Source organism: Mandrillus leucophaeus, unplaced genomic scaffold, assembly GCF_000951045.1.
Source record: "Mandrillus leucophaeus isolate KB7577 unplaced genomic scaffold, Mleu.le_1.0 Scaffold29, whole genome shotgun sequence".
Lineage (NCBI taxonomy): Eukaryota > Metazoa > Chordata > Mammalia > Primates > Cercopithecidae > Mandrillus > Mandrillus leucophaeus.
The window spans coordinates 531704-554837 of record NW_012103031.1 but is presented as its reverse complement, the minus strand read 5'-3'; the positions used below and the strand labels follow the sequence as shown (position 1 = coordinate 554837).

Below are 23134 nucleotides of genomic sequence, written 5' to 3'. Positions count from 1 at the left end.
TTTTTTTTTTTTTGAGAGGGAGTTTTGCTCTTGCTACCCAGGCTGGGGTGCAGTGGTGTGATCTCAGCTCACTGCAACCTCTGCTTCCTGGGTTGGAGTGATTCTCCTGCCTCAGCCTCTGAAGTAGCTGGGATTACAGGCGCCTGCCACCATGCCCAGCTAATTTTTGTATTTTTAGTAGAGACGGTTTCGCCATGTTGCCAAGGGTGGTCTCGAACTCCTGACCTCAAGTAATCTGCTCTCCTCGGCCTCTGAAAGTATTGGGATTATAGGCACGAACCACCGCGTCCTGTCAATAAAGCTTTTTTCCATCTGGACTCTTCTTTTACATTCACAGCAGCCCAGTGTGGTCAATAGGGTCCCAAGATAGAGAGGAGACTGTGATGCGCAAAGAGGAGGCTCTCTTAAAATGACAGGGACTCCACCTCTTTCCCTGAGACAAGATTGCCTGGAATTTTCAGGACTCTTGGCCCTCGGCTGTTTTGTAAGATGTCCATGTGGGCCTTGCCCTCTGTGCTTTTTCTTTTTGGCTGTGAAGAGGAGAGAGGGCAGGAGAACCCAGCAGCGGGGCTGGCGCCATGAGCAGAGCGTCCAGGCTCAGGGCATTGGGGTGGCCTCCTGAGAGGCAGCAGCTACATGGGGAAGAGATAGTGCTGACGGCTGGAGGCTACACAGGCCAGGAGCCTCCTGAGTGTGATGGGACTTACTGTCCTCCATGGTACCTCTGCCTGCCCCTCCCTGCCACGTTCTGATAAATGGAAAGGCGGGTTTGAGGAAAGGACAGGCTTTTCCATCTCTTGAGGGAAAAGTGGGACATGAAAGCCAAATGGGAGCAGGAGGAGAACAGCCTGACCCAGGGACGAGCTGCTTTCCTCTCCGCAGCGCAGCTTTGAGCGCAGGGGACATGGAGAAGGACTGGGCTGTCACCTTGCCCAGAACTCTTGGTGGGAGACAAGACCTCCTGAACTGGGTGGTCCCGGGGAAAATGGGCTGGCTCAGAGAACCCAGTGGGCGCCTGTCATGCCACGACTCCAATCCATCACCACCGCCATCTCCATCTCCTCTCCTGCCCCTCCCGCTCTGTCTCACCTCAGCTATCCCTGTTGTATTTTCCACAACTGCCCAGGGAGCAGCCAGGGGACTCCATTTGGTGCCGTTCCACTGGCACCCACCAGTCAGCCAAACAGCCTCACAGACGTGGGCAGCTTCCTGGGACCCGGGGTGCCCACTGCAGGTGTTCCTAGCAGGTAGGTATGGACAGTGGGCAGTCTGCTCTAGGGCAGGAGAGCCGCCCGAAGCCTGGCCTTGCTCCTCCCAGCCCCATCAGCATCTCCTGGCGGTTCTCCCTTCCCTTCCTCTCCCTCACTCACCCTGAAGAGCAAGGTGGGTTGGCATCTCCTGGCCCCTCACTCAGGTTTGCTTGGCCCTGGCAGCTGTGCATGACTTCTCTCTCCCCGTGTCGCAGCCTTTTCGGGATGGCCGGCCAGGTCCCCCCACTCCAGTCTGTCACGATGGGCAGCAGCAGCAGCACAGGGCTGGCCTTTGGAGGTGAGTCCTGCCTGTGGAGACCCAGGGGAGGGGACTCTGGACAGGGTGGGAAGGGGATAGATTGAGAGGAATGCTTAGGCATCACAGGATGAAGCAAGTGAGAAAAAAAGTAACCATCTCTCTCTCCCTCTGCTCCCCATTCCACCTGGGCAGCCTTCACCAACCCTTTTGCAGCTCCCGCCGCCCAGCCCCCACTGCCTTCCACCAACCCATTCCAGCCCAATGGCTTGGCGCCAGGTAAGCCTCCAGCACAGTCCCTTGTCCTGACCGTCTGAGACTCCCAGGGCTCACATTACCCTGCAGTCTCTCACTTAACCCTTTGTCTCACGCTGTCGGGAGAAGCAGACAGCCTGGTTCTTCCCCTGCCCACACGGTGCCAGGCCACCTAGCACCCAGGTCACAGAGCCAGAGTTTAGAATTAGAAGCACACAGGCAACTACTTACCGGAGACCACACTGAAGACTGTTTTAAAGTTGACCAACAGTGGCAACGATTCTCCTGTCTCCAGCCCTCGGCAGTGTCCCTTTGGGCACCCAGCCCCAGTCTCTTCTGTGCCCCGAAGATTAAGCCACCTGAAACACTCACGCTGTTCCCTGCTTCCATCAGTTCCAGGCCTGTGGTCTCCTCTCACCCCAGCCCTCCCCAGCCTCTGCTGCTCTCCCTTCAGACTCATGCTGGCTGAAGCCTCGAGGCCGGGGAGAGAGGAATAAGAGTGAATGCAGCAGAGCTGTGTGGTGGCCCTGATTTAATCTTCACAGCAGCCCTAGGAGACGGACTGTCCCCATTTTAGAGATGAGAGAACTAAGGCACAGACAGCGTTAGAACTTTGCACCGTTTTTGCAGTTTAGCAGGTAGTGGGAGGCTAGCCCAGTCCTGCACCATGCCCGTGCCTGGAACCACTATGCCCTCCCTGCCACGCACCCCTGGGCAGGGAGAGGGCAGGGTTGTTTGGTGGTGTGAGAAGCAGAAGAGTTCCATGGCTGGTTCAGGGTATTTCTGCTGGGTCCCTCACTTCTCATGTCAGGAAAAAACTATATCCCATTTTCCCATCTTGGAGGGACTTAGGAAAAACAGTTCTCCAGCCCACCTTCCAGAAGTTCACCCGAACCTCTCATTTCTCACTTCATAGGGCCAGGCTTTGGGATGAGCAGTGCTGGGCCTGGCTTCCCCCAGGCAGTGCCACCCACCGGGGCCTTTGCCAGCTCCTTCCCAGCACCGCTGTTCCCCCCGCAGACCCCGCTGGCTCAGCAGCAGAATGGTAAGAGCTGCAAATGGACAACCCCTTTCACCCCGTCCAGTCTCTGCATAGAGATCAGTTAGTTGTCCCTCCGACCTCATCAGAGCCCATGCAGTGCTGTTTCTGACCAGCAGGGGGGGACCAGGGAAGCGCCAGACCTGCCCGGGTACTTCCACTGCTCCCTTCCCTTACTCCCCCAGTTTAGGAGGGCCTCCCTTGCTGTCTGCCTGCAGGAAGGTGGGCTGGTGTCAGCTGAGTGACTGCTCTCGCCCCCCAGGCTCTTCCTTCGGGGACTTAGGATCAGCCAAGTTGGGGCAGAGGCCACTGAGCCAGCCAGTTGGGATCTCCACCAACCCCTTCATGGTGAGTACCCCAGCAGGGGTGCTGTGGTACGGTGAGTGGGCTTTCCCTCTGGGACAATCCTTCCAGAAGAGGCTGATGTGAGGTGGCCCCTGCGCCCCTTCCTCGTGAAGGTCTGCGTTGTCCAAGCCAGGGCTGAGCTTGGGCCTCAGCTCTTCTGGGCGCTGGCATCTCCCATGCCATTCCATCCCTGTCCTTGGCTCCCTTCTCCCTCACTTTCCTTTTTTTTTTTTTTTTTTTTAAGATAGTCTTGCTCTGTCTCCCAGGCTTGACTTCAGTGGCCCAATCTCGGCTCACTGCAACTTCCACTTCCTAAGTTCAAGCAATTCTCCTGCCTCAGCCTCCCGAGTAGCAGGGACTACAGGTGTGCACCACCACACCTGGCTAATTTTTGTATTTTTAGTAGAGATAGGGTTTTCCCATGGTGGCCAGGCTGGTCTTGAACTCCTGACCTCAGGTGATCAGCCCACCTCAGCCTGTCAAAGTGCTGGGATTACAGGTATGAGCCACCACGCCTGGCCTCTTCTCCCTCACTTTCCCACTGCCCTCAGCATAGCGATTTTTCAGGAGAAAGGACTCCTGGCTGCCTTTCTTCTAAGCTTCCAGCTCCTCTCCCCTAACTGGAAAATGTGTTGTTCTTTCTTTCCAGACTGGACCTTCATCAAGCCCATTCGCCTCCAAGCCTCCAACCACCAACCCCTTCTTGTAGCACTGTGTTTTTGGGGGACCTCTTCCCTGCCTTCTGGGGCCCTCTGCTCCCTAGAGCTCTGGTGACCACTTACCTGTGGGCGTTTCTATGGGCCTTGGGGATGGTGGAGGTGCTAATGCTTTGCTTGGGGCCTACAGGTGAAAGGTGGCTGTCCTCAGATTCCACAAAACCTCTGCTCCCCTCCCTCGTCCCACCCCCACCCAGGCAGGAAGCCCAGGAGGAGTGCGGGCAGGGCCTGGCCTGGAGGAGTGATAGTTGAGGGGAGGGATTTTTTTCAAATGATCAGTTAGGACAGCTCCCTGCTCCCCTGCTCTCACTGCACAGTGCTCCCCCACTCCCAGCCCTGTGGGTGAAGGACATTGCGAGCACAGACTGGCCAGCCTTACCCCGTGGGAACAGCTCTTCCCTTGGCCCAGCTCGCCAGCGCTGTGCTCCTCGTGGATGGGAGTGCAGTGGGGAAGGTAGGGGAAACACGAGGCACAGTGTTGACGGGGCAGTGACCAGACAGTCCCGGGAGCCAGAAGGCCCAGGTGGCCCAAGTGCTCTTGGTGGCCCAGCTTGGCCAGCACATACTTTCCTCCTGCAGCACCCCCTGCTGAAGGGGTCCCCCATTGTTTTGCTTCCCCAGCGCCCAGGATGAGCGGTTTACCTTTGAGCTCACCCGGGCCCAGCTCCTGTCAAGCACTTTAGTTAGCTGTTGGTGTCATGTTTGGATACCAGTGTTTTATATTTATACATAGAGAGGATTTTCTAATATAGCCTATTATATATAAATAGATCTATCTATATGCACATACATATATACACACACCCAGCCGATCTCCCGCTCCCAGACTGCTCTCATATGTGGGGAATGGGATGAATCCCCAACTGTGCCTCGACCATCAAAGCCGGAGCTCCAGGGCTGGAGGGGGGCAGCTATGTGTCCTGACCCCCACCATTCCCAGAGCCTGGGTTTTCCAGGGAAAGGCTTTGTGCAATTGCCTGGTCTTTTTTTTTTTTTCTCCATGTGCCTCCCCATCCCCAAATCTCTGCACCAAAGCTCATTGCAGGCAGTGTTAGAAAAGAACTGCATTTGAACGAAAGAGAAAATGGCTCTCGTGGTTTGCTTCAGGGCACTTTGAAGGGTTGCAGGTCAGTCAACATGACTGATCCTTGACCTGGCTCTGCTGGGCTGGACTGCCCGGGCCAGTGATGATGCTGCCATTGGCCAGAGACAGGGCACAGCTGGTCCCTGTCTAAACAAGAGTCCTGCATTAGCAACGAGAAGCAGCATGGCGGGAGAGGGGCCGCCACTGCCAGGGACTGGAGTTTGTTTGATGTGAGGGGAATGCCCACTTGGGGTCAGGGTGGGCAAAGGAGGTTGGTGCCAACGTGGAGGTGGAAGTAGGCCCCTCCTGGGTCTGGGACATTCTCTGCCCCAGGCTCTTTCCACCTGGGGATGTTGTGGCAACAGCCGTGGTGTCTGGGCTATTTGTGCTGACAAGACAGACCTGGTCAGGGGGTGGGTGGCAAACACCTCACCTGGCTGGGCAGAGGCCGCCTTGCTGTTTGGCCCGAGGCCAGGAGAGGCCCCTCCCTTTCCACCATTGCCCTGGCCCCGTGGCCGTTCATTCTTGGGATTTGTCTGGGTCTTCCACAGAGAGCAGCAAAGAGATATGGGAATTGGGTGACTGGTGTATTTACTTTGAAGATTTTTCTGGAAATACCTCTAGCTGCTGCTATTTTCTAGGCCGGGCTTGGCATCCCTGTCTTTTCCAAAAATCAGGACCCATCTTTTCTGTTCCTGTTCTTCTCCCAGCCTCTGCCCTCCTTCTGTCTCCTGGGTAGTCTCCCGCTTCGCTCCCTGACCTTTGCTTATTCCATCTCTTCTCTTTCTCCCCTCTTTGCCACCCTAGATTATTTCTGTGTCCCTCTACCTAATACTCTTACCAGTTCTTTCCTTTCTGCTTAGAGCTGGAGGGAGGGCAGCTGGAATCTGTTATGGTGTATTAGGGGGAGGAGCCTTTCTGTTCTTCCCCCACCAGCTTCCATCACCCTTGCCTTATGCCAGGAGCACCGAGGTTTGGAACTGAGGCTAAACCGAAGGGCTTTCCCCCGCTTCTGTCACCCCATACTGTGTCCCGGCATCTCTTCACTGTCTGGGTCCAGACCCGGGTCCTCCCTGCAGACTCCCTCCCCTCCAGCCCACAAGGACTCCAGCCTGCTCGCTGCCAGAGCTGGATGAGCAGTAAGAAGTTAACGCCAGGTCAGCCTCAGGCCCCAGGGTTCTCTGGGCACAGGCTGACACTAGGAGCTGCCCTCCTTGGCTGGGGCAGCCTCAGCAACTCAGGCTCCAGCACAATGAGCCGCCTCTCCTGGAGAGTAGCAAAGAATGGAGAAAGGCCTGGCCTGAGAGGAAATGGAGAAAACATTGCCTGGTAGCTGCAGATTCAAACCCACTGCACACACCACGGGGCTACAGTGGCTTGCCTGGGCTCACACCAGTCTTCTGACCGTGCTCTGCTGACAGCAGTCCTCTAGCATGGCCCCAGCATTCAGCCAGGCACCTGTGGGCCATCCCCATGTGTGAGGAAGCAGGAGTCAGCCCCCAAGTGTCTCCACATTGGAGCTTACAGGTCAGACCTGCGGGCCAGGAGATGGGAGCAGGGCTGAGGGTAGGGGCTGAAGGTGTGGCTCTGTCCCTGTGTTGCCTTCCACAGAGGAGCAAGGCCTCAGGCTGAGGAAGGAAGGGCACGCTGGAACAGCCTAGTCTCTTCCCTGTGGATTCCCCCAACTCCATAATATTCCTCCATAGGGGCTGAGAACGCAGTGCCCCGTCCCTGACGGATGAAAAGTGTACCCTTGAGGTTGGGAGAGGCAGAGCTGAGGTTCTGCCACTTCCTGTCCCTGGGGAGCCACTCAAGTTACCAGGGCTACCAGCTGAAATATTTTCAGCGAAGGGCCAAGGGCAGTGTGTTGCCAAGGCAACTGATGTAGGCCAGTTGCGTGACTCCAGGCTTGTCCTGGTACTCAGTGGGTCCGATCACCTGGCATTGATCACCTGGCATTTATCAGCACCCACCCCACCCCTGAGGCTTGCCCAGACACCAGACCCTCAGATCCCTGCTCTTCCTGCCTTTCCTGCCCATGCATCACCTAGCACCCAAGGTTCAGTGACAGGGTGGTTTGGAGCTGGTCACTGTCATAGCAGCTGTGATTTCATAAGGAAGGGTGCTGCAGGGGGAGCTGGTTGATGGGGAATGGGAAGGGGAAGGTATAAAGAGATCTTCCTCAGGTATCTTCAAGTCTCAGGGAGTAAAAAAGGCTCCTGGGCCAGGAGTGCAGCAGGGACAGGGGCCCTTTGGTGGCCTCCTTGAGGCAGCAGCAGGACTGGGAGGGGGAGGGGCATGCACATGTCTTTTGTGACCCTGCCCCTTTGCACATGGTGCCTGTATCAAGGCCCTTGGCCATGTGGGGCTATGGCCTTGAACACAGTCCAGTTTTGGTGGCCATTTATGGAGCCATCGCCTCTCTGTGGCCAACACCTACCACTGGGCAGTTGCCAAGCCCCGCCCCATGCCCCCCCCCCCACCGCCCCACACCACACCGCCTGTGCTGTGAGCCTCTCCTGCACCCCAGTGGGGCTTTGGCTTACCAGGGGTCACCTGGAGCAAGCCTGCATGCTGGCTGGGTGCTGGTCGGTTCCCTGCATCTCCTTCTCAGTGTGACCTTGGAATAGGTGTGCGAGGACCCCAGCTCCATGTACACAGCACTTGTCTCCCATATTCCCACTCACGTGGGGCCCCTTCCCCAGGAAGCAGGAAGCATGGTGGGAAGCCCTGCCCGCCCTGCTCAGGCTGCCCTGGCCCTTGCACTAGGTCTGGGTCCTTGCTTCTGTTCTCTTGTTATGTCTTTGTCATATCTTGTCCCTTGCCTGAGGGAGCTCCTCCCTGAACGCCATCTTTATGGGGGCTGCACGTTGGCCTCTCCTCCCTGACTCTCAGCTTCCCCCTTTAGGCACCTTAGTCGCCTTGGGTGATATCTCAGGGTCCTCTAAGTTCCCGCCAGGTGTCACCTGCTGGTTTGTCTTGTGCACCTTCACCCCCATCCCCCTGGGGGGGGGTGGTCAGTGGTCCTTGGATCAGAACTGAGTGCAAAAATGTCCAGTCCCCAGCCCAATCGCAATTTTTTCAAGAAGCAAAGGGTACCTCCACCAGGAAGTCCACACATCCATAGTCAGAGCCTTCAGGTGGTCCTGGGGTGGCATTTTTGGGCAATGGTGGTGAGGAGGGACCCAGAGCAATGGGGCAGCCCGAGGGGGTCTTCCTGAGAGATGGCCTCTTCCTCCGAGGTCTCCTTCAGTGGCCACCTGACTGGGTTCCAGCGGGTATGGTCTGTGCACAGGGACTACCCCCTGAACCTACTTATTCCAAGTCACCTCCTATCACCCCCAACCCTCAAGAAACTGAATCTCCAGCTCAGACATAATCCAGCCTAGTGCTCAGTGATGGTGGCTCCTTGGGTTACTTGGAAAGGCACAAAACCACTCCTGGATGGGAAGGGGTTACACACAGGAAGGACACCTATAGGCCGAGGGGGGCGCGGCAGGAGCCGGCAGGGTGCGTGGAGGCCCCGCTCCACCGCCCTCTAATCGCCAGCGCCACCACCGCTGCCACAAGTCCGATCACACTGGCCTCACACGGAGGCTTTCTCGGTTGCCCGGACGACGTGTCCGGACCGCAGTCAGCTGATCGGTAGAGACGCCCCCACGCTCCCTGCCCCTGTAAAGGCTCAGTCTTGGCGTCGAGACCGCCTCTCTTGGACTTCCCTACTCAAATTCCAGCGCCCGGGCGACGTGAGGATTCGTCCCGTGGGGTGGGGGCTCAGGAGCGGTCGGCTGAGGGAGGGAGGTAGTGGGGAGCCCAGGCCACGGGCAGCAGCCACTGGGACACTCGCTGTGCGCAGAGCCCTTGCCCCAAACTTCCAGTCAGGAGCCCAGGAGAGACGCTGGACATCAAGACGCTGGACTCCCTGCCCGAGTTCACCAACTCACCCCCACCCCTGCTGGCCTCTCCCCGCGCTCAGGACACGAGACCCAGCCATCTCTGCCTCTCCTGCAGTCACTTTATTGCCTTCGGCCCTGAATGAAGCCCACGAGCGGCGGCCCCGGGGAGAGCCGGGAATGGCCGCCATGCCCCTCAGCCAGCCGCTGCCCTGGGCCTGCCCTGCAGACGTGCGACTCTGCCGCCACCTGCGCGCAGACCCGCCGCGTCCCGAGTCTTCTGAGAGCGATCAGAAGTTTCGGGCGGGCAGAGCGCGGCCCCAGCTCAGCCTAAGCCTGGCGGGCGCGTGCACCATCAACAAGCGCGCAGACGCGCCAGCACCACCTGATCCTCCTCTACACCCACGACAACAGCCTGCGCGTGGCGGCGGCAGGCGAGGTGGAGCAGCAGGCGTGATACAACGCCCTGCTCGAGGCGCGCGGTGCCGCCCGAGCCCTGGGTTGCGGGGGACCCCGGGGCCTTGTGGCTGTGGTTTCTCCGTGGCTCGCCCCTGCCCCAGGTCACCGAAAGTTCAAACATTAAAGGGTTTGCATGTTTAGAGTTTTCCCGGCACAGACCCGGCGCGGTAGCTCACGCCTGTAATCCCATTACTTTGGGAGGCCAACGCGGGCGTATCGCCTGAGGTCAGGATCGCCTGAGGTCAGGAGTTCGAGACCAGCCTGGCCAACATGGTGAAACCCCATCTCTACTAAAAATACAAAAATTAGCCGGGCGTGGTGGCACATGTCTGTAATCCCAGCTACTCAGGAGGCTGAGGCAGGAGAATCGCTTGAACCAGGGTATCGGAGGTTGCAGTGAGCCAAGATCAGCCACTGTACTCCTGGGTAACAGAGCTAGACTCCGTCTCAAAAAAAGAAAAAAAAAAAGTTCTCCGGGCACAATGAGGCCCAGGCGCTCAGGGACCCTCCTATGAGCATCTTCAGACTCCCTATCCCTGAGACCCCAGCTTCTGCGGCCCAGTCAAGTGGCCTGAGCCATCAGGGGTGTCTGCGAGAGGGGATCGAGCAAGCAGCCCTTTAAGACCTTGGCAAGGCTGGGTGCAGCAGCCTCCTACCCCAAGGGGCAGGGTGGGGGCTACATAACCAAGGGCGTGGGGAGTGACTACGAGCCCATGGGGACCATTCCTACAAGTCTGGGCTCAGGAGCCTGGACCCAGGCCAAGGAGCGCCCATCACGATGTGGGGGCTGGCTGGGGACGGGTAAGGGCTCAGCGCTGCTCCTGGCCCCCTTGGAGCTGGCTGGGGAGGAAGTGTGCATCAAGTTATCCGCCCGAGAGCCTCCGAACAGTCACCGCCAGGCCAGAGCCCCTGACAAGCTGCCTCAGCTATGTTGACCTGGACCTGGTCCTTTCTCTGGGGGCACTTGGTGACGTCCCCAGGGCCTGCACGCTCCGCCGGCGTAGCTACACAGGCATTGAGTTCTAGAACTCCCCGGAGGCGCCGGTGAGGAGACCTGAGACCCAGGCAGCTCTCTACTGCTGACTGATTGGGGGGTGGTTGAGGCAGGGATAGGAGGGAGTGGTATTGTAATGCCCCCCACCCTGCCTCCTAACCCCCCACCACGGGAGAGGCTTTAAGACCCAGATGCCACCTCGGACAAGTGACCTGCAGGGCAACAAGCTGGGGTCTCTGCCCGCTCTGTCCCTTCCAGCTGTGGCACCTAAGTCTTGAGTAGGAGGTTCTCCAAGAAGTTGGGCTATTTTATGGGAGAAAATTCTAGAACCCATCCCCGCCCAAACCACCAAAACTACACACTTCTGGGCTTTCTCAGCTGAAGCCCTGATCCTCTGTTTCTCTGCAGAGTTCGTGCAAGAATCTCTAGAGTCTCAGGTCGGCTGTGGCGGGGCCACCTTTCTGCCAATGGTGACATTCATGTGGACCGGCACCCTCCCCCACACACCTGCAGTGCGTTCTGTGTCTCCTCTGAGCCAAACAACTACCCCACCCAGCCCAGAACTGAACTCCGGGAGCCCCAGCACAAGAGGTGTGGGAGCACCAGGGATCTTACCGCTAGTGCCCCCTAAAAGTGAGGTGCCCCTACTTACTCCCCCACCTGGCAGTTTATGGCTCCTTGTTTCCTATAAATTCAGCTCTGCACTGCCATGCAGACCACCCACTCACTCATTAAAGGGGCTCTGTCTGGTCAGCCCAGAAACGCCTTAGGTCATGGACACCCCCGTCCTCCACCTAACACAGCAGGGGATGATCTGTAGTGGGACAGAAAGAGACCCCATTCCTGCCTCTATGCCCTACTCTGCTCCCAGCCACACGGAGCCTGTTTTGCAAACCAACACTGCTTTATTGTCAACACAACCAGCCCATTCTGCCCCGAGAAGGCTATGGACAATGGGTGTCTGGGGTCTGTGGAAGAGAGAGGTCAGCACGCTGAGAACTGCTGGGGCTACCACAGGGGCTTGGTGGGTCAGAGGTAGGGTCTGGGGGGCCAGCAGGGGGCGTGGCAGCCACGGAGGAGCTGGGCCTGGGTTCCCCCTGGCTCATCTGCAGTAGGCCAGTGAGAGCGATCAGCTCCGGCCCACTGAGCCAGGCGGTGGAGGGGCCCCGGGAGGGTGACAGGCGGGGGAGGACCCAGGCAGACATAATGGGGGGCGGCGGCAGCAGTTTCAGGGAGCCCATCACCTGAGGAGAGAGAATGGGATGTGTTTCCTGCCAGGCACGCCTGGAGGCTGGGGTAAGGCCAGGGAGGGGGAAGAGCTCTCACCTGCTGGGGGGCCTTGGACAGGTACAGGGGGACACGCTGCCCCTGGGGCAGCAGAGGGTCCGAGAGGAAGACATCTTCACAGCACATCACCGGGAACCCTAGAAGGAAACACCACTGGGGTGGCAGGCTGTGGGCTCCCACCCCTGGGCACTGGTTCCGGGAGGAGTTGGGGCAGCCTTGCACCCCCAGAGGACCAAGGGAGGTACCTGCATCTGGGTGCGCCTGCTGTCCATTCCAATGCCCTGTGGCAGGGGCCACGGGCCTGAGACCCCTGCCCGAGGCTGCTTCATACAGCGGCCAGAACGAGGGGTGACACAGCGTCCGGCCTGAGAACGAGGCTCCTGAGCTACAGTTGGCCCCCTAGGGTGAGGAGGACAGACCACTGGAGCCTCAGGCCACCCCGCAGCTCCCTGAACACCCCAGCCAGCCCCACAGGTTTGCCCTCAACTCACCCACACTGGCTGAGGGCCCGCTTTCGCTTCGTACTTGGGGTCCCAGGGCGCTAGTGGAGTCATCCTTGAGGGGTCCACCTCCCAGGCCACCTGGGGGGAACGGGGAGCTGGGGGGACACTTGGGGATTAAAACAGGCTCAGAGTCAGAGAGGCTCTTGGCGGTAGTAGAGGCAGCAGGACCCGTCCTACCTGGGGCTCCGGGGGGCTGCTCAGTGGCTGGGCCTGGCAGGCGGTGGGGCAGCGGCAGCTGCTCTCTCCGGGTCCAGGAAGGGCTACGGGATGGGGGCCGTCGGCTGGAGGGGCAGGGACTGAGGCTGCAGTTACACCGCCCCCACGCACCTTCCCCTGGAGCCCAAGGGTGCCTGGTGCAAGGGAGGCCGAGGGACCCAAACTCCGGCAAGGACAATGGAGAAACCTCCGCAGAGGGCGTAGTGAAGGCATGGAGGTCCCCAGTCGTTGTCCCCCCGCGGCTCCGGCAGAGCCCCTCACCTGTCCCATGGGGATGTCCCCAGATCCCTGGGGGCGTCCGCTCCGGAGCTCCAGGGCTCGCCCTGGTCCTTGCCCGCCACAAGGCCTAGTCCCTCGGGCGCCTCCTCCGGGCCCGCGCCCCACCGTGGCGGCGACCAGGGCAACATTCCGCGTTCCGGAGCGCAGGGCTGCGCCGCAGTGTCCCCGCCGCCCGGCCCGGCCCGCTCAGCCTCCCTCTACCGCGCGGCGCGAACCAGCCCTCCTGGCGAACCCACCCTAGAAGCCTCGCGGCGACGCCGGCGCCCTGTGCGTCTCCCGGCCACGTGGCGCGTGCCCCCGCCGGGCTCCCGCGGGCGCCCCCTGGCGACCGGGCGGTGAATTCCGGATACAGAGGCCCCCCCACAATCCCGCGACGCGCGTGCTCTCAGACACAGTTACACCTGAGGGCCACCCAGAGGGCTTCTGGCTTCTGTTTATTGCAGCTGACGCGACACCTGCGACACCCGTGGTCCTTCCACCCAGACCCTCGGTCCCAGAGGCAGCCAGGCACGCAGGCCAAGGGGGCCCAGGCCCAGGCCGCCCTCACCGAGTGCTTGTCTCAGAGCGTGGAGCCCAGGCGCGTCTTCTGCTCCCGGGGTCCCGGGCGGGGTGGGCCCTGCCCCCACCTTCACCCCTAAGGCCGGTCCAGCAGGGCGTGGACGACAGCAGCGATGTAGGGGAGGCCCCTTCCCGGGGCCCCCTCCTCTTCCAGGATGTGGTGGGGCTGGCACAGTGACTCCTGGGGGAAGGGGCCGGGTTAGCTTCCCCAGGGGGCCCCCCGTGGCTTCCGGCCTGTGGCAGGGGGTCGGGGGCAGACCCGAGCATCACTATGCGCTCAGGGCTCGGTGACAAATGAGACGCAAGAAAGCTGTCAGCGATAACAGAAGGGAGATGACACGGGGGGAGGCGGAGGCTCCGAGAGCATGAGAGGCTGGCACCTCAGAAGGGCGATGCTGGTGGGCACAGAGCCATGGCCACAGCCACCGCCACGCGGAGCAGATGCGCGCACACTTACACACACACAGGCAAGGCGGTCACAGTCTGTACAGTTTATACACAGAGACAGGGACCCGGCCTGGGCCCCACACCCCTACAAATATAGATCCTCTCTACAAAATAGAGATAATTTAGCCCCCGCATAGCAGCCGTTGCGGGGGAAGGGGAGGGCACAGGAGGAAGGGGGAGACTCTAGCTCCTGCCACCCCTCACGGGGCAGAGGGCAGGGGCAGGGCCGGCGGGGACATGAAGGCACCGTCAGCACTGAGAGGTGGGGACTCATGGGGCTACCGGAGGGAGGCCAGAGGCTGGGGGCCCAGGGTCTGGGGGCACCAGAGTGGGGCCTCTGAGGTCAGTGTCTGTGAAGGGGGTGCACTAGTGTCTTTGGTCGGGGCTGAAGGCACCGCAGGTGGGGTCGGGTGGAGCAGGGGCCTTATAAATAGAAGGGGGGAGGGAAAGGGGTAAGGGAGAGCTGATTTCGGGTCCTAGGAACGCAGGAGCCGAGTGTAGGAGACATAGAGCAGCAGCATGAGGACCACGTAGAAGATGACGAAGCCGCCCAGACCAGAGGGGGGCCAGAGGGGCGGTAGGGCCTTGCCCCCCACCCGCTTCACGGCCTCCAGCACGGTCCGCAGCCCCCGGGCAGTGCCCTGGAGGAGATCCGAGGGCGAGCACAGGTCAGCCTGGGGGAGAGGAGAGCAGATGGACAAGGACAAGGGACAGATATCAGCAGCAGCAGCAGGACAGTCCCTCCCACCCCTGCCCTCACGTGCTGGGGCCAGAACCACGCCCACATGCCGACGTGCCGGGCAGGGGGAGTGCAGGGCAGCGGGAGTGCAGGACAGGCAACATGCAGGGCAGGGGGCGTGCGAAGCAGGTGACATGCAAGACAAGATGGGGCCTGCAGGGCAGGGGACGTGTAGGACAGGTGACATGCAGGGCAGGGGGCATGCCGGGCAGGGCAGGGGCAGCCTGTGCCTTCATCTGAGAGCAGACACCCGCTGCGAATGGAAGCCTGCCATCCATGGCACACGCTGGCTGAGCCCGGCATGCCACCACTCTTTAGAAAGCAGCCCCCATACCTCAGGCACTCCCATTTTTCGACAGGCTTCTAGGAAACTCTCCACATTCTTCCGAGCCTTGAGGGCACTGAGTTTTGGCTGGGGTGGGTGAAGGAAGAAAATGTGGTAAGGGAGAGGCCACAGGTGCCCCAGCCCATCCCCCACCTCTTCCCTGGCCCCAGCTGACCACAGCAGGAGAGGGCACATGGATGAAGGGCACGGAGCGCGGCCGTAGCTGGTTGGCCAGTTGGCACAGGATGACCCCGCTGGCCAGAGCCTCGGCCAGGTCCTCGGGCAGGGGCCGCTGCAGCCGGGACTCAAGGACCTGGGAGTGTAGACCACATAGAGCAGGGGTCAGGGAAGGAGAGGTATCTGGGAGGCAGGGAGAGTGGGGGGCTCAGGGCCAGCAGGGAACTTGTGCCTGTCCCCTTCTGTCCTCAGGGGAGGTGCCAGAGTGGGCACAGAGGATGTGGAGGGAGGCTGGTCCCAAGGACAGCAACACAAGGAGGTGCCCGGCCCAGGTCCCTGCCCACACAGCTCCCAGCTCTGCTCACCTGGCGCAGCTGAGTCATTAAGTCCTTCTCATCTGGAATCTGGGGGGACCGCCGAGGTCTCAGGACAGAGTCTGGTGAGGAAGGGCCTAGGAGAAAAAGCGGGGCATGGGGCCGCCTCCACTGCTCACCACTGACTCTGTAGCTGGGTCCCAGTGGCCTGGCACCCACACCTCCTGCCTCTCTGCTTGTGGGATTTTCTTTTTCTTTTTCATGGAGATGGGGTCTCGCTATGTTGCCCAGGCTGGTCTTGAATTCCTGGGCTCAAGCGATCCTCCCACCTTGGCCTCCTAAAGTGCTGCAATTACAGGTGTGAGCCACCACACCCAGCTTATTTGTGGAATTTTCAACACAAAGGTACAACAGACCCAGAGGGCTCCCAGGGCAGAAGGGTGATGTAGCAGTTGCTGCTGGCAAGCACTGGGTCAGCACTGGGGAGGGCGGGACACCCACCTGAGCCACTCTGAGAGGAGGAACGGAAGAGGAAGCTGTTTGGTCTCTGAATGGAGCCAAGTGGCCTCGGAGCAGGTGCTGTTGCTGGGGCCAGAACCAGGGACACAGCAACAGGGACAGGTGAGACAGGCATCCCCTCTGTGTCCCTCTCTCCCAACCAGCCCTCACCAACACAGGCCCCATCCTCCTCCCAAAGTCCCTGTCCCACCTGGTCCAGCTATGGGAAGGGGCTCTTGGGAGGCGGGGGCAGGGGCGGGGGCTCCCTGCCCCACTGTAGCTCCTGCTTGGGAGGCACTGGACTTAGGCGGGCCGCTGAGGAGAGACAGAAGGCAGTTAGAGGGATGGTCATGGGAAGAGGAGTGGGGACCGGATGCTGGCAGGAAACCTACTTGTGCGTGGCTTGAGTGGACATGGCGGTGGCTCCTCCCGCAGCAGACCTGAGCCCTGACTTCAAGAGGCTGGAACAAGGAGAGGTGGGGTCAGCTAGCCCCGAGGCAGAACGGCTTAGCGGGGCTCGGTGGCCCCATTTCCAGGGCTCAGTGTCTGGCAACAGCCCCGGGCGGCCCTGGGTCCCACCTGTCCTTCCTGGGGGGCCCCCATGCCCCACTCTGCTGCTGCTGCCGCCGTTCCCGCTCCTGCCACAGCTGCAAGGTGTCCGGGCGCCGCCGCTCCTCCCCTGCCGGCTCCTCCCGCCTGAGGGACCAAGACAGGGTGAGAGGGGCAGACCCTGGGGTCAGGGAAGGAGGGGGCTGGGGAGTGGGAGGATCAGGCAGTGGCGTCGGTTTCAGGGCTTGGGATACCTGCTGCTTGGTGCCCTCTCCCTGTCCCCTGCCCCGGGGCTTAATTCGGGTGGTCGCTGCTCCTAAGAAGAGAACAGCAGAGCAGCTGAGAGCAGGCCTGTGCCCATGCCTGCCTTGTCCCCTGCTCTAGCTCCCCTCCCTTGGGAGAGGCACAGCTGGGCTCTCACCTCCACAGTGCCTCGCTCTTCATCCTCCCCCGGGACGTGGCTGTCGATGAAGTCAATCTGCTCAGGGTCTCCGTCCGCTGGGGAGGCCAGCATGTCAGCAAGTGAGTGGGGACCCTGGTCCAGCCCAGCTCCCAGCCAGCCCTGCTACTCACCTGAGCCGTCCTCCCTGCGTTCTCTGGGTCCCCGGGGCTCCCGGGCCAGCTCTGAGATCCGGAATGACAGCTCTGAAAATTCATCTGTTGACTGTAAAGGCAGAGGCAGAGATGGGAGATGGCCCCTCTGCACATGGGGGCTTGGGGCCTGGGGGGTCCTGTGTGGGACTAAGCTCGGGGTCTTTGCTGAGTCAGCCCCTCCCTGGGATGCTGGGCAGAGGGAAGGAAGAGGACAGCTCCAGCCTCTGCCTGGTACCCTGCAATTTGGAGGTCCCCAGTTCAGAGGTCCTCTCCCAGGGCTGACACCCCCAATTTCCCATGGACAGGACGCCCTTACCTCATTTCCAGACCACCTCTTGCTGCCACTATCAACGCTGTGGAAGCCTGAGTCCAGCCCGCCATCATACCGATGTCCCGGAAACAGATCCTCTGCAGGGCTGGGGCCAGCCAGGGAGATCTGGTCAGCCTGATGCTGGACAGCAGCCCCCAATCCTCCCAGAAAGCAGGGGGTACCTGGGGCCAGGAAGGGGCATTCAGTATCCCAGGGCTTCCTTGCTCCCCACCTAGGACTTACCAGGGACTGAAACTCGGGGGCCGAGAAGGGGCCAGGTCCCCCAGGGCTGACCCACGCTGCCCAGCTTCTGTGGACAAGTACTTGAAGATGTGAAGTTTCCCCTTCAGGCAGACCTGTGTGCGGGGCAGCACACGCTGGGCAGCTGGCAGGGAAGGCAGCTCCCCGGATCCTGCTCGGCTGCTCAAGGGGACCAACCCCACTCCTGCCCAGCCACACCCCTGTCCCTGTGGCCCCCTGGGCCCTCGCCTCACCTGGGCAGGCGGGCTCTGCAGGGGGTTGCTGTCCAGCAGAATGACCTGCAGGTGCCTGAGGCGGCAGAAGGAGACCGGGATGCGGGAGACGCGGTTACAGGAGAAATCCAGGCGGACCAGAGGGAGGTCCCCCAGCTCTGGAGCGGGTGGGCAAGGGAAAAGTCAGGAGCGTGCTCAGGCCTGGGGCCTCACGCTCACTCCCTTGCCCTTGGCTCCAGCTGGCCAGTCACCCTGGGCCTAGCACAGCCTCTCCCCTGGGTGGCTCAAGTCATTCCCCGGAACAACCTCCCTGCTCCTCTTTCCACACGATTCTGGTCCATAGTCTAAGCAAGCTTCCCTGAGAGGGCGCATCCGGACATTGGCTTAGCCTCCCCAGGAAGGCCCATCCGGACGTCAGGTCCCGCCCAGCCCTGTCTGTCCCTCCTCGTCTCCTCGCCTGCCCACTCCACACTCAAACCCACCCTCCATTTTCAAATGATCAGCACAAGACACAAACCCTGCTCAAACACCTCCCGTGACATGCAGCCAGGGCTGCCGATGTTGAGCGGGTTGTGCCTGCCCGGGAGTCCCCTCTTCCCAGCATGGGCCCAGCACTGCACCCTGCGTGAAGCACTGCCTGCCCACAGGGAAAGATGCCTTTTGCTCATCTTAAAAAGGCACGGTCTGGATTCATGGTGGCCCTAGGCACAGAATAAAAACCATAGCTCCCTAACCCAGCACGAGCAAGGCTTCCATGACCTGGCTCCACGCACGTTTCCCACCTCACTGCCCACCCCTCCGGGCCCTTGGCTTCTGAGCCTTCCCAGGTGCTATTTGCTCAGTTGGGAGAACTCCATTTTCCCCATCCACACATCTTTCAAGGTTCAGCTCAAGCGTCACCACCTCGGTGGATCTTTCCAGACATCCCAGATTCATGGAACTCATTGCTTTTGCCTCTGTCCCCGGGGCATCTTGCTGGGATTTCTTTTTATGGCCCAGAGGGAGCCCTTCCTACCTCTTTTGACTGGGAAGGAAGAGGGCAGGTGCAGAAAGGGTCAAGGAGTGGGGAGACAGGGAAAGTGGATGACCACCTCACTCCCTCCTTGTTCTTCAAAACCAAGTTCACACTCGAGCATGGCACAGGCCTTCCTGCCACACGGGGCTCACCTTCCTAACCCCATGCTTTGCACATGCTGGGTCCTCTGCTGGGATGCAGAAGGGTGGGGAATTCTCCTTCAATGTCCGGCTCCCACTGCACCTGCACCTCTGGTGAAGTTTTCCCCAGGCCCCCCAAGCAGAGTCCAGTGCCACCTCCCTCTAGCCCCCGTCAGGGGAACCTGCCCACGTAACTTCCCTATGACTCTTTGTCTCCCCTCATGAAGCCATTAAATCCCTAAGAGATGGCCCCAGATCTTAGTCACATCACCCGCATCTACCTGGTTCCAACCTAAAACACAGGAATCCTACACACACACACACACACACACACACACACACACACACACACACCACATACAGACACAACACACACAACACAGACATAAACACACACAACACACACACATACACAGAGACAACCACACACAGACACAAACAACAGACACACACACAACACACACACACACACGCACAAAGACATAACACACAACACACACAACACAGACATAAACACACACAACATACAGACACACAACACATGCACAAACACAGACACACACAAAACATAAACAACACACACAACACACACAGACACAAACATATGCTGCTGCCTGCTGAAAAGGCATGCCTGCTTTGGAGTGGCATCATAGCGAGCTCATTAAATCGGCCCCTTGGGCCCTGGCACTGGCCCCAGCATCTCCGGGCAGAGTGGCAGAGCATCCCCTGACTCAGGTGTTTGAGAGCCCCTGCTGGGGTGAGCAGGGCTGCTGGGTGACCTTGAAGGCCGCTTCTGACTTTGCCAGTCTACCTGGAGCTGATGCACCCACCAGCTCCCCTTCTGTGCCTGTGTCCATATTTCTAACAGAGCTGCTCATCTGTGCCCTGCCAGCCTCAGAGGGTTGCTAGGTCAAGATCAAATCAGATTGTTTATAGTTTGTTTTATATACTGCAAAAGCCTGGGCAATGAAAGTGTAATTCTCCTCTGAAGATTCCTGGCCTGTAACTTTTTCAAAGCACATACACTGTTACGGCCTGAATGTGTCCCCCAAAAAGTCCTCTGCTGAAATCCTAACCCCCAAAGTGATGGGATTAGGAAGCGAGGCCTTAGGGAAGGAATTGTGATCATCAGTGGAGCTCTCATCAGTGAGATTTGTGCTCCTTTATCAGAGGCCCCAGAAGGCTGTCTCTACTCTCCGCCATCGGGGAGTACCACGAGGAGCCGGCAGTCTGCAGCCAGGAAAAGCGCCCCGCCAGAAGCTGACCGTGGAAGCACCCAGATCCTGAACTTCAACTTCCAGAACTGTGAGAAATGAATGCCTGCCATGTATAAGCCACCCGGTCTGCAGTGTTTTTGTTACCGCAGCCTGAGCCGACTGGGATGCACACACAAACACCTCCTCTCCAGTTCTTCGTTCTCCTCACCTTCGGGCAGTGTACTGAGCTGGTTCCTCCGGACATTGAGGTCCCGCAGGGAAGAGAGGCCACACAGCTCCACAGGCAGGGACTGGAGCTCGTTGCTGCTCACGTCCTGGTATCAGGAAGGCAGTGGGAAGGGGCCATGAGACCAGGCCCAGCAGAACCCACCCTCCTGTCTCTGTCTTTGCTCCAGGCCCTCCTCAACCTCCCCCTAGAAGGTCCCTGCTGCCTGGCTCAGGGGTCCCTTTCCTGGCCCTGTCCCCATCCTCACAAGCTGTCGCAGGCTTCCCAGGGTGCCGATATCAGGGGGCAGGGCTCCCAGCTTGTTGTTGCTGACGATGAGGACCCTCAGGGGCAGCTGGCAGATGTAGGGTGGCAGCAATGACAGCTGGTTTCGGCTGTGGAAGGGAGAAAGGCAGCGGGCTGGCTCCCCAGGCATGGCATCCCAGCACTGCCATCCTCTCAGGGTCACCGCGAGGGTTACTCAGTAGTACTTGAAACTGAGAAGGACACGCTCCCACACGACCCTGGCTCGGCCTCCCTACCTGAGGTTGAGGTAGGTGAGGGCTGTGAGATTCCCCAAGGCTGGGTTCAGGCATCTCAGGCAATTGTGGTAGAGGCTCAGGCCCTCCAGGGACACCAGCTGGCACGCCGCCTCAGGCACCTCGGGAAACCGGTTCCGGGACAGGTCTAGGGAAAGCAGGTGTCAGGGGAGAGTTGTGGAAAGGCCCAGCCCCGCACAGGACCTTGAATCCCCTCTATAGCCGGCTGCCCACTCCCTAACGTCCACACCTAAAGATTCAAAGCCATCAGTGTGGCCTCCCGGGAGAGATAACAAAGCCAATGGGAGCACATTCCAGGCGTGACCAGAATGGTAAAGGGAAGGCAAAGGCCTTTGCGTCACTGGGCTGGAGAAGCCTCAGACTTGGGGGTTGGGGAATGCTGCAATGTCAATGGAGGGCTATCCTGGAGAGCAGCTGGAGTCTCTAACTCCTGTGGTTCCTGTTCGGAGATGCCAGGTGAGGTGAACAGAAGGTCAGAGGCGGGGTCGGTGATCATGGGAAAACAGTAAAGTGAGGGGCTGGGGGGCTCCCGGAGGGAATATGGGAAACCCCTGGGGCAACCTGCAGGGAGAGCCCATTCCTCCTCGGGGCCCTTCTTCCCTACTCCAGTGTGTTTTCAACAGGGGAGAAACCACAGGTCACTCTATCTCGGTTCTAGAGATTAAGTCCCCGACACCGAACGAGATTTTTGCCAGCCCCAAGGACCAACAAGCCAGGTCCAAAGAACTACAAAGTTACCGATTCCCAAGGGCTGGGAGGGAAGGGCAAGAAGCCCTGGTTGGAGATGGGAGCTGGAGTTCCCAGGTCCCTCCCATCTGGGCTCCCCTGGCCCGGGGCAGGCATCCTTACTACCCTCTGCCAGCCCTAGCAGCCCCGTTCTGCTTCCTCTCTTACTGACAGACTTCAAGAGATCGGCAACTGTGTGAGCATCTCAGGCATGGCGAGGGTGGAGAGTGTGGGAGGGGGCTGGGGTCTACTATTGCCCTCTTATCTGGAGCACCGCCTTGCTATGCGGAGGCTGGCAGCCTTGGGATTCCCTCTAGCATGGAGCCACTAACGGCTTAGACCTGGAGAAGCCTGCCTTTCTGTTTCCTCAGCCCAGCCTGTCCTGGGAGGGGCCCAGGGCCCGCAAAGGGGAGTCCCAGGCCACAGACCTGGTGAGCTTCTCCGAGGGCCCTTCTCAGGGAGAGGCAGGCCAGCAAAAGCAAGCAGAGCAGAGGAGAAGCAGGGTATATCCCCCAAGGAAATGAGTCTTGTGACAGGAAACGAAGTAGAAATAATAAGTCAGGTTCTGTCCCTCGTAGGCCCCGTGTTTACCATGGTGGATGACAGCCTGATGCCCCGGGACCCCTCTCTCTTCCTCTCTGCCCAGCCCTGGTACACAGACAGAAGCCCTGGCCTGGGAGATAACCGTTCTGGAGAGGGTGGGGGACGGCATCTGCCTCTCCTAGCCTCGCCTCCACCTGCCCGCTTTCTCTGTGTCGGCAAATGTGTTTGTGTGTGTGCATGTGGACGAAGGGGGTGGAGACCGAGTTCTCAGAGTTCTGATGGGGTAGGCGGTGGCGGGGACAAAAGCTAGGAGCGGAAGGGAGTTCAGGCAGGAGGCAGGGCACAGGGGGCACAGGATGTGGTCTGGGAGAGAATGAGCTGCACTTCTCTTTTGCAAGACGGCCCCTCCCCGCCACCTCAGGATTCTTCTTACTATCACCCCAGGGAGCCTAGTCCAAGGGAGATCAGGGACCCAAGACATAGGGACCACACAAGTAAGACACTCAGAAAGAGATGGGAGACAAGAGGGAAAGGCTCAAGGCAGTCCGGGCAGCAAGGCACTGATGCTTTTCGTCTGCTTGGAGGGCGAGGAGAGATGGAGGGCAGGGTATGGGCAACTCTTATGTTTTTGTCACTTCCCCTTTCTGCCCCAGCCTGTAAGCACCCTGCTTGGGGAGAGGGTACAGAGGAGAGAGTTCTGGACAAGAGGGACCCCACTTGGCCTAGAACCTGGGCCCTGGAAGGACTGAGGATTCCTGTGTGGAGAGTGGGGCAGAGGAGGGTTCTCAGGAAACCGGGATTTTCGCCCCCAAGCTCACAGGAGCGTGGCTGCACCCTGAGCCGGAATGCTGGGGGAGGAGGGGGCAGGGGTTGGGAGCTGGGAGGAGCCGGGGAGCTCCGGGTAGTTTTCCCCAAGAGTCCACACAGGCAGAGACAGCCTAAGGAAGTAAAGAATAACATTTGGTCTTTGTCAAAAAACAACCAAGGGGGAGGGGAAGGGAACAGACAGTGAGAGTCACACAGCTGCTGAGGTCAATCTGGAGCGTGGGGTTAGGTGGGGGTGGGAGGGAATCGGGCTGTAAGGGGCAGGAATGGCTCCTGGAGCTCACTCATCATTCCTGATCTCACGAGTTGCAGAGCAGGCGAGATCAGTGGGGAGGTTTCGACT

At 59.8% G+C, this 23134-nt stretch overlaps 3 protein-coding genes and 1 pseudogene across 3 annotated transcripts in view; 2 read left to right on the top strand and 2 right to left on the bottom strand.

The window, feature by feature from the left end:
• The window catches only part of AGFG2 (ArfGAP with FG repeats 2), a 26939-nt gene extending 22804 nt beyond the window's left edge, over window positions 1–4135 (top strand). The window contains exons 7-12 of the mRNA XM_011985686.1: window positions 1127–1247; window positions 1466–1548; window positions 1702–1785; window positions 2678–2806; window positions 3063–3148; window positions 3795–4135. Of these exons, the coding sequence (XP_011841076.1) occupies window positions 1127–1247; window positions 1466–1548; window positions 1702–1785; window positions 2678–2806; window positions 3063–3148; window positions 3795–3854 (563 nt within the window). The 3' untranslated portion in view covers window positions 3855–4135. The remainder of the gene's footprint in view (window positions 1–1126; window positions 1248–1465; window positions 1549–1701; window positions 1786–2677; window positions 2807–3062; window positions 3149–3794) is intronic.
• A 993-nt stretch (window positions 4136–5128) lies between these two features.
• Window positions 5129–9295, top strand: LOC105543745 (annotated as a pseudogene).
• Window positions 9296–11176: 1881 nt separating this feature from the next.
• Window positions 11177–12884, bottom strand: SAP25 (Sin3A-associated protein, 25kDa). The gene is made up of 6 exons (XM_011985680.1): window positions 12559–12884; window positions 12259–12362; window positions 12070–12176; window positions 11824–11977; window positions 11618–11715; window positions 11177–11535 (listed from the first exon to the last, which is right to left on the bottom strand). The coding sequence occupies exons 1-6, from the start codon at window positions 12702–12704 to the stop codon at window positions 11236–11238; spliced, it is 909 nt and encodes a 302-aa protein (XP_011841070.1). The 5' UTR covers window positions 12705–12884; the 3' UTR covers window positions 11177–11235.
• Window positions 12885–12997: 113 nt separating this feature from the next.
• The window catches only part of LRCH4 (leucine-rich repeats and calponin homology (CH) domain containing 4), a 28703-nt gene continuing 18566 nt past the window's right edge, over window positions 12998–23134 (bottom strand). The window contains exons 3-19 of the mRNA XM_011985685.1: window positions 20680–20824; window positions 20406–20532; window positions 20141–20246; window positions 17582–17718; window positions 17331–17443; window positions 17094–17193; window positions 16757–16847; window positions 16605–16681; window positions 16438–16499; window positions 16214–16330; window positions 16027–16095; window positions 15846–15949; window positions 15638–15721; window positions 15188–15273; window positions 14821–14958; window positions 14655–14732; window positions 12998–14255 (exon numbers count right to left, since the gene is read on the bottom strand). Coding sequence (XP_011841075.1) covers window positions 14058–14255; window positions 14655–14732; window positions 14821–14958; window positions 15188–15273; window positions 15638–15721; window positions 15846–15949; window positions 16027–16095; window positions 16214–16330; window positions 16438–16499; window positions 16605–16681; window positions 16757–16847; window positions 17094–17193; window positions 17331–17443; window positions 17582–17718; window positions 20141–20246; window positions 20406–20532; window positions 20680–20824 — 1832 coding nt within the window. The 3' untranslated portion in view covers window positions 12998–14057. The remainder of the gene's footprint in view (window positions 14256–14654; window positions 14733–14820; window positions 14959–15187; window positions 15274–15637; window positions 15722–15845; window positions 15950–16026; window positions 16096–16213; window positions 16331–16437; window positions 16500–16604; window positions 16682–16756; window positions 16848–17093; window positions 17194–17330; window positions 17444–17581; window positions 17719–20140; window positions 20247–20405; window positions 20533–20679; window positions 20825–23134) is intronic.